This window comes from Lepus europaeus, chromosome 17, assembly GCF_033115175.1.
Source record: "Lepus europaeus isolate LE1 chromosome 17, mLepTim1.pri, whole genome shotgun sequence".
In the NCBI taxonomy this organism is placed as follows: domain Eukaryota; kingdom Metazoa; phylum Chordata; class Mammalia; order Lagomorpha; family Leporidae; genus Lepus; species Lepus europaeus.
In genome coordinates this window covers 57514914-57527241 of record NC_084843.1, presented here as the reverse complement: position 1 = coordinate 57527241, position 12328 = coordinate 57514914, and the positions used below count along the sequence as shown (strand labels likewise).

The 12328-nt window shown below is 40.6% G+C and overlaps 1 protein-coding gene across 2 annotated transcripts in view; it reads left to right on the top strand.

The window, feature by feature from the left end:
• DNAJC12 (DnaJ heat shock protein family (Hsp40) member C12) overlaps positions 1–12050 on the top strand; it is a 31772-nt gene extending 19722 nt beyond the window's left edge. For both annotated transcript variants that reach the window (XM_062214840.1, XM_062214839.1), the window contains exons 4-5: positions 5034–5238; positions 11228–12050. In XM_062214840.1, the coding sequence (XP_062070824.1) occupies positions 5034–5238; positions 11228–11322 (300 nt within the window). In that variant the 3' untranslated portion in view covers positions 11323–12050. The remainder of the gene's footprint in view (positions 1–5033; positions 5239–11227) is intronic.
• The last annotated feature ends 278 nt before the right edge of the window (positions 12051–12328 follow it).

Here is a 12328-nt window from a genome sequence, read left to right as displayed (position 1 = left end):
CTGTCTTCCTCGGGGGAAACTTTGCTCATTCTGACTTCCTTTTGTTTGTCTTTCTTAGTGGACTTTGAATCCCCTGCACTAAGCTTCATCTCTTCTGAACTTCATCTGATAGAATTTCTTTTGCTTCCCTCACATCTCCTGTTACGATCCTCATACTGACTTCCGCATGTGGAGCCTCACTTCTCTCTAACATTTTAATTGTTGCAGTCTCTCTGCATTTCATTATTTATCCTTTCACACTTATTACTCTGGGAAAATCAATAGTAATTACCATATTTAGCATTGTTTTTCAATTACTGCATCATTGTCTCTCCATTTGTAGATAAACATCTCCATTGGGGTGTTTGGATCAGGTATATATGTGCTATTCTGACAATAAAATGGTAGTAACATTTGGATTTGAATTTCAGGTGAAATTTATCTAAAACACCTTCATGTTCAATTGCCCTGCATACTTGTTGATTGTTAAGTCTCATAAAATCCCTTTCCTTCACTTCATCAATCCTGTATTTCTGTCTTTTAAAAAGGATTTATTGACGTGAAAGGCAGAATGACAGAGGGAGAAGGAGAGAGAGAGAGAGAGAGAGAGAGAGAGAGAGAGAAAGAGAGAGACTGACCTTCTGATCAGTGTGCACGCTACAAATGCCTGGAACAGCTGGGTCTGGGCCACGTTGAAGCCAGGGACCAGGAATTCCATCCTGGTTTTGCACATGGGTGGCAAGGGTCCTAGTACACGGCTCATCATCTACTGCCTTCCCAGGCACACCAGCAGGAACCTGGATCAGGTACTCAAATATGGGATGCTAGTGTCCCAGGTAGCAGCTTAACCCACTGTACTACATTGCCCACCCCTTCTATATTTCTCTTTTTTCTTTAAGCAATATAATCCCTCTGGAAGGAAAAGCATTCTTGGTAACAGTATTTGTCCTCATCCTACAAGGCAGGACAAACCACAGTGCACTTGTACAGCATTTACTCACAAGACCATATCATGGGAATCTCTTTTGGGAGAATTTCCCCCGAAGAGCCACAGCTTCAGGAGAGACACATTTATGTCATCCACAGAGATTAAGTTGTGACTAGTATTTTTTGCCCCCACCAAGTCTATCCCTTCACTAGTTATTCATTTCTTTTTTTCTCTTTTAGAATTTCCCTGATACTTTACTTTGTAAAACTAGTTCAAGAATTCACTCAGGTCAATGAATATGTTGGACACTGAAGTGTAGACATGTGGTGTTGATTTTAAAAAAGAGTGTGTGGGGTGAGGGATTCCATAATGCAGACCTTTGAAAGGGAGAGCTCTCTAGCTCAAAGAATCAGAGAAATTCATCTTTGTCATGTAAATGGTTTACCCACAGGGATCTAGGTTGTGGCTGGCTCTCCCTCCTGTTCCAAAATATGTGGTGGGATGGCTGTAGGACGACTGTGGTACCATGGCTGCAGCAAAGTCAGAGTCAAAATAAAGCACGGAGGCCGGTGCCGCGGCTCAATAGGCTAATCCTCCACCTGCGGTGCCAGCACACCGGGTTCTAGTCCCGGTCCAGGCGCCGGATTCTGTCCCAGTTGCCCCTCTTCCAGGCCAGCTCTCTGCTGTGGCCAGGGAGTGCAGTGGAGGATGGCCCAAGTGCTTGGGTCCTGCACCCCATGGGAGACCAGGAGAAGCACCTGGCTCCTGCCTTCGGATCAGCGTGGTGTGCTGGCCGCAGTGCGCCAGCCGCGGCAGCCATTGGAGGGTGAACCAATGGCAAAGGAAGACCTTCCTCTCTGTCTCTCTCTCACTGTCCACTCTGCCTGTCAAAAAAATTAAAAAAAAAAAAAAACACTGAGAAAAACTCTTATAAACTGTTAAAATTGTCCCTGGCCACATCAACTGTAATACATTTTATAGTCAATAGAAACACATTTTTGGTGAATTTACTGATAAATTGCTTTCTGGGAGGACATGTGAGGCTGCCAGTCACCCCCACGTGGACCTTTTGTCTCTTGATAATTTCTGGGTTCCTGGCTGAGTGAGGTGTTCTAGAGGTGAGTCCAGTTGGTCACAGACTAGCAGGGAAGCTTCCTGCTATGCCCACATAGCTACAGTTTGCCAGTCAGCTGGGAAACAAATGTGCAATTCAACACCTTCTGGGCCTGCTCAAAAGGCAATCTGTCCTAACTGGATGTTATCCAAAGATAGAAATCACCTAGACAAGTAAAAGCCCTACTCATGGTCCCCAGGACAAAAACAACCAGTCCATTTGGGATAGTTGTTCAGCTGATCGATGGCTCATCTGAGTCAAATGATTTTTTTCTTTTTCTATTTGTCCCAATGTTTGCTGGCACAGAGATAAAATTTTTATTTCTAAGTATTGACCAAGGTATACAATGTAAAAGAATGGCTTCCTAGAGAAAAAAAGACCCAATAAGGAAATCTGGTAATAAATAAATAAATAGTGAAGGCAGAATAACTACACACCAGTTTCACAGAAGTTGGGATTACTGACCTTAGCACTTGGGCTTGAAATCTGTTGAGTTTTAGTTCCCTCCTCACATAAACCAATACTCTGCCCTGTGTGGTTTATGATTTGCTATACAGACTCTTCTCTTCCCAATCTCTCTCTTAGTGTCCACCAGCTGCTATCATTCAATAGTTTTATTGATGCCCATTCTATTGGAACGAGTGTCTCTACAACAGACCAATTTGCTTGATGTTCAGTGTTCTAAGCATCCAGTACCCCAGTAGAACTGAGAATATGTGCTGTAGTGATTTTCAGGCTCTGTCCTGGCAAACCAGGCTGCTTAACATAATTTCTACATTAGTCCTTTGACTGAATCATGAAGCATGAGAAACACCTATACACATGTTGAACAGTTTGGATATGTCCTTTGAGTAGTTCTCAGATTGGGATGGGCAGATCCTGGGGTCTGATGATAATGAAATGCTTTATTCAGATTTACTCATAAAGGAGATGGATGAGTAAGACTACTATCTCAAAAAATCTTCTCACTGAGGGCTTTCAAAGTGTTTATTGTTGGTGAGTCATTAGTCCTCACCACTCATCTAAGGTAGATCATAACCATTTTGATTTCAGGAGAAAAATACTGAGACACAGATATTAATACATCATGTACGGGCCATCTAGCCCTGTTATGACACTTACATTCACATTTTCAGATCATGGGCCCTGAATTGTTAAGTTTCTTACTGTGTTTTCACTAACCTTCCTAATATTCTTTCCCCTCCTCAGAGGAAGCCACTGGCGTGGGTAACAAAACAAATCGATAACAAGCCCAAACTAACGATGGAAAGCCACTGCCTCTTTTTAGAATTAATGGAATACTTGAGACTGGCTAATTTATAAAGAACAAAGATTTATTTATTACAGATATGGGGGCTGGAAAGTCAAGGTCATGGGACCCACACCTACCAAGGGTCTTGCTGTGTCATCCCTTGGCAGAAGGTAGGAAGGCAATGGAGTGTAAGAGAGCAACAAGGAACTGAACTGGCTTTCATAACAAACCCATGCCTGTGACAATGACATTAATCCATTCACCTAATCACCTCTTAAAGGTCCCACCTCTCAACACTGTTGCATTGAGGATTAAGTTTCCAATACATGAGCTTTGGGGAACTCATTCATAGCATAGCAAGTAGTTACAATAGTGGTAGTCACAACAGTAGTTAATCTCTAGCATGTCCCCAAACAAAAGCCTTATTCAATTTTTTTGTAGTTAAATATATATATATATATATTTTTTTTTTGACAGGCAGAGTGGATAGTGAGAGAGAGAGACAAAGAGATGTAGTTAAATATATATTTAAAAAATCACCATTTAGGGGCTGGCGCTGTGGCGCACTAGGTTAATCTTCCCCCTGTGGTGCTGGCATTCCACATGGGTGCCGGGTTCTGGTCCCACTTCCAGTTCAGCTCTCTGCTGTGGCCTGGGATAGGAGTGGAGGATGGCCCAGGTCCCTGGGCCCCTGCACACGCATGGGAGACCAGGAAGAGGCTTCTGGCTCCTGGCGTCAGATTGGTGTAGCTCTGGCCGTTGCGGCCATTTGGAGAGTGAACTGATGGAAGGAAGACCTTTCTCTCTGTCTCTCTCACTGTCTGTAAAACTCTACCTGTCAAATAAATTTTAAAAAAATTCACCATTTAAATGTGCAACTCAGTGACATTAACTACATATATAATATCGTTCATCCATTACCAGGTCTAGTTTCAGAATGTTTTCATCACCTCAAAAAAAAAAATCTACTAGCGACCACTCCCTTTTCCCTAGGCCTCAACACTAATCTGCATTCTAGCTCTCTAAAGTTGTTTATTCTGGATATTTCAGTTAAGTGGAATTATGCAATATGTGACCTACTTTGATCTGGCTTGCTTCACTTACTATAATGTTCCAAGGTTTAAGAATGCTGTAATCTATTAAAAACTAATTGAAAATTTTAAAAATAACAAATAAAAAATTTAAAAGAACAATATTGTAGCATTTTTTCAATACTTCATTTTTTTAATGACTAAATAATTTTCCATCGTATGTGTATAAAAGTACTACATTTTAATTTATCCATTTATCAGATGATGAACATTTGGGCTATTTCTACATTTTTGTTACTATGAATAGTGCTCCTATAAACAATTGTGTTCCAGTTTTTCTTTTAACACCTGTTTTTAATTATTTTGGATATATATCTACAAGTAAAATTACTGGGTCACGTAGTAAATCTGAATTTAACTTTCTGAGGAATTGCCTGAATCTTGACCTCCCTGATGCTGGTCCCTTGATACCAGGTGCGATGATATAGACTGTACCAGGATATTGACTTTTCCTTGTAGCATTAGTCTTCCAGAACAGTAAGGATTAACTAATTAATTAATATTAAGGATTAATGGATGAATATCTGGTTACAACACATAGTTAAGTCTAACATTCTTTAAATAAGCACTATAATAGTAGGTCAGCGGCTACACATATTGAACTTTAAACATAAAAAAACCCATATAATGCTGATTTAATTTTTATGTGTCTGTTTTTAATTAATTTAGTCAATGCATTGGGCTGTTAGAGGTAAAAAGGATCTGATGTTGGAAGAATCTGATCAGACTCATACGAACAAGATTGGAAATGAGGACTGGGACAAACAAAGAGAAATAAAGGAGGAGGAAATGGGTCCAACCACAGAAAAAATGAAACAAAAAGAATGTGAGTCCCTGGAGAAGTCAAGCTCCCAGCAGAATCCAGATTCTCCAAGTAAGTCATGTCAATCAGCTTTGCAGAACAGAGAATGTCTAAAACCAATATTTATCCTCAAGCTTTTCCAATATGTACAGTAGTACCAAACTTGAGGATTGGTTAAGTGTTTTTATTATTATTATTATTATTATTATTTAAGACTTACTGATTAGGGCCAGCATTGTCACGTAGCAAATTAAGCTTCTTCCTGCAGTGCCAGCATCCCATATGGGCACCAGTTTGAGTCCTGGCTGTTGTACTTCTGATCCAGCTCCTTACTAGTGGCCCAGGAAAGCAGTAGAAGATGGCCCAAGTGCTTGGGCCCCTGCACTCACGTGGGAGACTCAGAAGAAGCTCCTGGCTCTTGGCTTTAGATCGGCGCAGCTCTGGCCGTTGCGGCCAGCTGGGGAGTGAACCAGCAGACTGAAGACCTCTCTATCTCTCCCTTTCTCTGTCTGTAACTCTTTTTCCTGGCCCGAAGAAATTGAGAGATTTACTCAGCTTGTATTAGCAGGGAAGGGTCTGAACCAGGGTGATTTGGCTTTAGAGTTCATGTTCCAAGGGACTATACTATTCTGAGATGCTAGCGCCTTTGGTGGTGGCTCTGCAGACATTCTGAATCACTTACAGATCCATTGAAGCAGGCTACTAGAGAAGTTCAACTCCTGGCTCCCAACAGCTCTACTACCAAGGTTACTTCCTAGCTCTACTATTTATTATCTGCATCACTTTGCAAAGGTTTCTTAATTTCTCTATGCTAGTCTCCTTATCTATAAAATAGGGATTGTACTAGGACATTCGCATGAGGATTACATGGGAAAATTCATGCAAAATGCGTACACAGGATTCTTCTATAGCAGGCTTTGGGTAAATGTAGTTATCATTTCTGTCTTTCTCTACATGAGCATACTTCAAAGAGTTCATGGGAAATGGAGTTAGAGCATACATGTATTGATTTATGGTACAAAATGTTTTTGAAAACCATGCATATGAGGGTAGCTATCTATCTAGCCAACCGTGCTTATTTAGTTTTGGTGTGTTACATACATGCACTGTAACTTCTTCAGATTGGTATTTGTTTATCCTCAGGGTTGTGATGAAGTACCCATTAGAATTTAGCTGTTCATCAGGAGGTTCCTGTACACCCTCAAACACTTGTGTAAAGAAATAAAATAATTAGACAGCTTGTGATGAATTATAGTCTTTCTAGAAACAGTTACTTCCTACCTGTCATTGGGAGAGAACTCGCACGTGCTCTGTACTTGCTGTGAATAAAGTCTTGGAGTTTGATTTAAGTGTTTCTGCTGGTTACCCAAGAGATCCTTCTGTCAGAGTCCACTCATTGATTGCATCAGCCTCATAACTGGAAATGGTTATAATATAACAAATGGATCAAAGCAGATGCCTGGATTCCAGAAAGACAGTGTTTTAAGCAAACACACGTACAAAACCCTCCCCCGCTACATGCTTGCATGCACGCACAAACACTCCTCCTTTCAGCCCTAGAATGTTCAGTTCTGTGCTTCCTGAACCCCTGAGGCCCCTTATGTTTTGTGTTTCAGTAAGATTTAGACAAAATCTAACTCCCCTGGAATTGGGAGCAGAGCCACTTAAGCCCCTCTGAAGGATTCTGCTAATTGATTTATTTTCATCTTTTAAGAAATGCAGAAAGGCAGGGAGACAGGGACAGAGAAAGATTTTCTTATCTGCTGGTTCACTCCCTAAAAGCCTGCAACAGCCAAGATGGGCCAGGCTGAACCCAGGAGCCTGGAAATCAGTGTGGGTCTCCCACATGGGTGGCAAATACCAAACTGCTTGAGCCTTCACTTGCTGCCTGCCAGGATATACATTAGGAGGAAAGCTAGAATCAGAAGTGGAGGAGCTGGAATTCCGATATGGGGTGCAGGCTTCCCAAGTGGTGACTTAACCACTGTGCCTAATCCCATCCCTGACTTTAAAAAACATTTAGATATTTTTAAAAATCAAGTAATAGAAATTTGTAATTTGAAAATTCAATCACATATATACAAGTAACTTAGCATCTACCTCTCTTTCCTGTTCTTCTCTGCTTCTACCTCCTGAAGGAACAAACATGAATGCTTAGGTGTGTTTCCTTTCATACTTTCCCCACGCAAACACAAGTGTATTTACGAGAACTATAAAAAGGAAGAAGGGTATTTCTTTATAATATTCCACTATGTGCCATTGGGTTAAGAGAGAAAGCTCTGGAGTCACATCCTCACTCTCCCCAGTGAGGTGTGTGACCTGCGGTAAGTTTAACTTCTCTGTGTCTGAGTTTTCTCATCCTCAGATATTAACTTCTGCCTTGTAAGGTGTTTGTGGAGGAGTATGTAATTTAATATCTATAAAATATTTGCAGCAGTTACAGGCACATGGTAAACGCATTTTGAGTGTTAGCTTTTAATGTTATGGACTTCTTAGATCCTTACATTCCGAAAGAAGTCATTCTTTGTTAACAGCTGATAATATTCACAGTGCAGATCTCTTGTAATTTACTCAGAATAAATTGTGATGCCAGATTAGATGCCCTCATGTGCAGTGTAAGCTCTTTCTGTGTTTTAAAGATGAAGTGGAGGAGGTGAGGGGAGGAAGGATTACTGATCTGAGAAGCCGCTGCTGGAGAAGAATTAGAAAATTCTGCCAAAGGCTGCATTTGATAGTATTTTCTTAAATGCTGTTTAAGGTATACTGGCTCTTCTGAGTGGTGCCTTGGAGTTGGAGTTTGCCATATCAAAGTGCAGTTGTGTGATTATTTGTAATTTCATTTTCCCGCAGTGTGAATTTTTACAGCGTCAGCATTTAAGAAATATTATTCATGTCAACTTGACTGAGCAAGCCTTCTGTGGTTTCTCATCTATTTCTTTTCAGCATCTTTGTTCATTTCCTCAGGCAGTGCTTGGTATTTACTTTGCAGTTTGCTGTTGATGCCTTTTCTGTGATGAAGAGCCACCAAATAGTCCCCACCACATTCTGACTCTTGATTACAACCAGCGTGCAAACGATCTCACTTTTACTTTCTGTTTAAACATGCAATAAATATGCCTGTGAGAAGTGCGATTCTAGAATCAAGTAGTTTTGTGTAACATCCTGGATAGAGAAGAGAAGGGAGGGAAGGGAGAAAGGAGGGAGGGAGGGAGGAAGGAAAACTCAAATGCAGCAGATGCTGTTGGGATACCACCATGTCCCCTGGGCACCTACCTGCCCAGGCATAGCCAGCTCTCTACTGTGAGATTCTTTGCCAGAGGGCTTTCTTTGGCAGTGAAGCCTGCCTGACACCAAATCATAGGCAGTCAGTGCCAGGGAGTGAGTGTCCTGTGGATGCAGGCACCAGACAGTAAGTGTGGGAGTAGGGGGCTCAATTCCCCAGCTTCTTCAGCCCTCATTTGGGATAGCTCTAAGGAGTTTTTATATTGTCTCCTAGGATTTCCCAGTAGGACAAGCTCCAGTAGCCCATGGTGGTAGTGGTAATGTGTCTTGTACGGATTTGGTGCCCTTCACCATTCCTCTGCCAGTGCTTCCTGGGATCACCTCTCAAATCATTCACTTTGATTCGAATTCTTGTCTGAGGGTCTCTTCTGAGGGGAACCCAATTGAGACTACATCTTTTTAAAACTACAAAGATGGCACTTATTTACTTTAGAAATGTGAGAAAACACGCAGGTGTTTGGCACAGCAAATAAGATGCCAGTTGAGACACCAGCACCTCATGTCGATGTGGCTGGGTTCGAGTCTCAGCTTTGCTTCTGATTCCAGCTCCCTGCGAATGTGCATGGTGGGAGGCAGTAGAGATGACTCAAGTAGTTGAGTCCTTTCCACTCACAAGGAAGGACCCAGATGGGATTCCTAGCCCCAAGCTTCTGCCTGGTCTAGACTGGCTGTTGTGGGCCTTTGGAGAGTGAAATAGCAGGCAGGAGATCTTTCTCTGCTTCTGTCTCTGTCTCTCTGCCTTTCAACTAAAAAATGAAATGGGAGAAAATATGGTCAAGTAAAAGGAAGAAAACATAAGAACTCATAATCTTATCACCCAGGGATGTATCTGTTTTAATATTTTGGTGTATTTGCATGTGTGTTGATATTCTTAAACCTAAAAGGATCTGACTGTACATATTTTGTAAGAAAGTTTCAATTACAAGTTGTCAGAAACATTTCCTTTTTGGTTTTTCCCCCAAATGAAAATTCTTTAGATTTTACCCTCTGATAATTCCTAAAAATGTGTTTTCCTGAAATAAGCATTGTCAGTTGGTCTGTGTATATTTTTCCTGACTAGATATTAGATAGTATTTTTAAAAATCATGGAAGCATATTTTACATATTATTATGTAAACTGCTTTTTCATTAACAATGTTATAAACAAAAGAAAGTTACTATGTTTGCTTATTACAGAAAAACAAGAAAGTAAAATAAACAGAAAAAGAGTATAAAAATAAAAATCTCAGGAGCCGGCACGGCGGCTCACTTGGCTAATCCTCCGCCTGTGGCGCCAGCATCCCATATGGACGCTGGTTCTAGTCCCGGCTGCTCCTCTTCCAGTCCAGCTCTCTGCTGTGGCCCGGGAGGGCAGTGGAGGATGGCCCTAGTGTTTGGGCTTCTGCACCCGCATGGGAGACCAGGAGGAAGCACCTGGCTCCTGGCTTCAGATTGGCTCAGCGCCGGCTGTAGCGGCCATTTGGGGAGTGAACCAACGGAAGGAAGACCTTTCTCTCTTTCTCTCTCACTGTCTATAACTCTACCTGTCAAAAAAAAAAAAAAATCTCATCTATCCAACTATCCAGGGATAACCACTGTTAACATTTTGGGGTATTTCCTTTTAGATTTTTAAAAATTTTACTTAAGTACCCATCCATAATGAATTTAGAAATGAAATCATACCATATAAGCTGTTTTCTAATTATATGTCACTTAGCAATGTGCTATGAGTATTTTCCCATAATAGTAAGTATTAAAAAGCGTTAAGGACTATATCAAAGCCTTTTAGCTAACTTCCTAATGCTGAAGATTTAGGTTGTTTATTGAGTTTAAAAAAGTTTAAGCATCCTTATAGTTAAACCATTGGGCATATCCATTATTATTTCTATAGGATAAATATCTCGATGTAGAATTACTGGATCAAAGGTTTATACATTTTATGAATTAAATAAATGCTGCCAAGTTGCTTCCTGAAGTTTTGCCAGTTTACAAGAAAGAAAAATAACCTTTTCTTTAGTTTTCAACAATGTTGTTTATTATTATAAAATAGATCATGGGGCCGGTGCTGTGGCATAGCTGGTAAAGCTGCCACCTGCAGTGCTGGCATCCCATTTGGCTCCAATTTGAGTCCTGGCTGCTCCACTTCCAGTCCAGCTCTCTGCTATGGCCTGGGAAAGCAGTGGAAGATGGCCCAAGTCCTTGAGTCTCTGCACCCACGTGGGAGACTTAGAAAAAGCTCCTGGCTCCTGGCTTTGGACTGGCTCAGCTCCGGCCATTAAGGCCATCTGGGGAGTGAACCAGTGGATGGAAGACCCCCCCACCCCGCCTCTTCTTCTCTCTCTTTCAAATAAAATAAATAAATCTTTTAAAAAAAGATAAAAAAGATCTTATTTTTCATGGCATTCAGTTACTTGTATTTCCAGGAATCCTTTACCACTGACCTTTCGCTTTTGGAAAGTTTGTTTTTTCTTCCACGGGTTTTGAAAGCTGTGTGAAAGTTGTTTCCAAGTCCTTAGTAGGTGGACTGTCAAAATTCTGGCCACTGGCAGCATCTATAAATTTCCTTTTATCATTCAGCATCTTTGGGTGGGAGGTCCTCTCATCCATATAAGTTATAATTCATGTTCATCAGAATTCCAAAATCTGCTTAAGTTAATCTTTTTCTACCAGATATTTATAATTCATATCAGAGACTCGCTCTTAAGGTTCTACTTGTTGGAATGAAATCTTATCCCTAAGCTGTTTTACTGTAACCATCTTGACTTTTAATATTTTGGGCTTTATCTTTTTTTTTCTCAAGGTTTTTCCGATGTGAACTGTTGGCACCTTCGCTTCCGCTGGTCTGGGGATGCTCCTTCAGAACTCCTGAGAAAGTTCAGAAACTATGAAATATGAAACGTCCCTGTGCTGTAAAAGATGGAGAGCGACACTGGCCCCTGTGCTGCTGCCATGTAGTTTTTGTTCACAGCTAAAACCAGGCGTGTGTCTGTGTCATGTTCACACTTTGCCGAGTGCCCACTGATTCCTCCATCTTTGTGCCCTGTCCCACACAGTGAGAAAGCTTTCAGAAGACTAGTTTCTTTCAAATATCTGAAATACATTAAGGTTCTTAGATTCAGAGTAGATCATATTACATGTACATTCCAGTTAATGCAATTTATAGAAATCTACTTAAAACTTGATCTCTGTGTTTAAACATTTTATTGATGCACCTTGATCTCTGTTAGTGTAGCTGCACAGGAAATGTTTTGTGGCCCTTGACTTAAAATGAGATGTGAAATTACTTGTTTAAACTCCACAGAGTTAAATAAGTAATTTATTCAAAGTTCGTAAATGAATTTATAATTCAACTATATTTAAAAAATAATTGGAATAGAAATTTCTGCTTTAAAAATCATGAATTGGAAAGTTATAATTTATTTGAGGAAATACATTTCTACAAGATTTCTTGTGGTATATAAGCAAATGATACACTTAGAAATTATGTTCTAATTGAAAATGGGCCTGTTTGATAACACAACCTTTTTAGACTGGAATTCCCGATGTTCACATGTAGTCTATGGTTATTTTTTAGTTTGTGAACAAGTGAATGAAAAATTAAGAATAAAAACGATTTTAATCAATGGCAGAGTTTTCACTGGTCTACAACAGAATGGGACAAAATAAAAATACAGTAAGCATTATGGTCTGAATGTTTGTGTTCTCCAAATTCATATGTTAAAAGTTATGTTATATGTTAGAAGGTGGGGCCTTTGGGAGGTGATTAGGTCATGAGGGTAGAGGCTTTATGAATGGGCAAGGAGGCCAGAGAGAGAGAGAGAAAGAGAGAGAGAGAGAGAGAAAGCCCTTGAGTCCCTTCTATCATGTGTGGACGCAGCAAGAAGGCACTCTGTACGAGCCA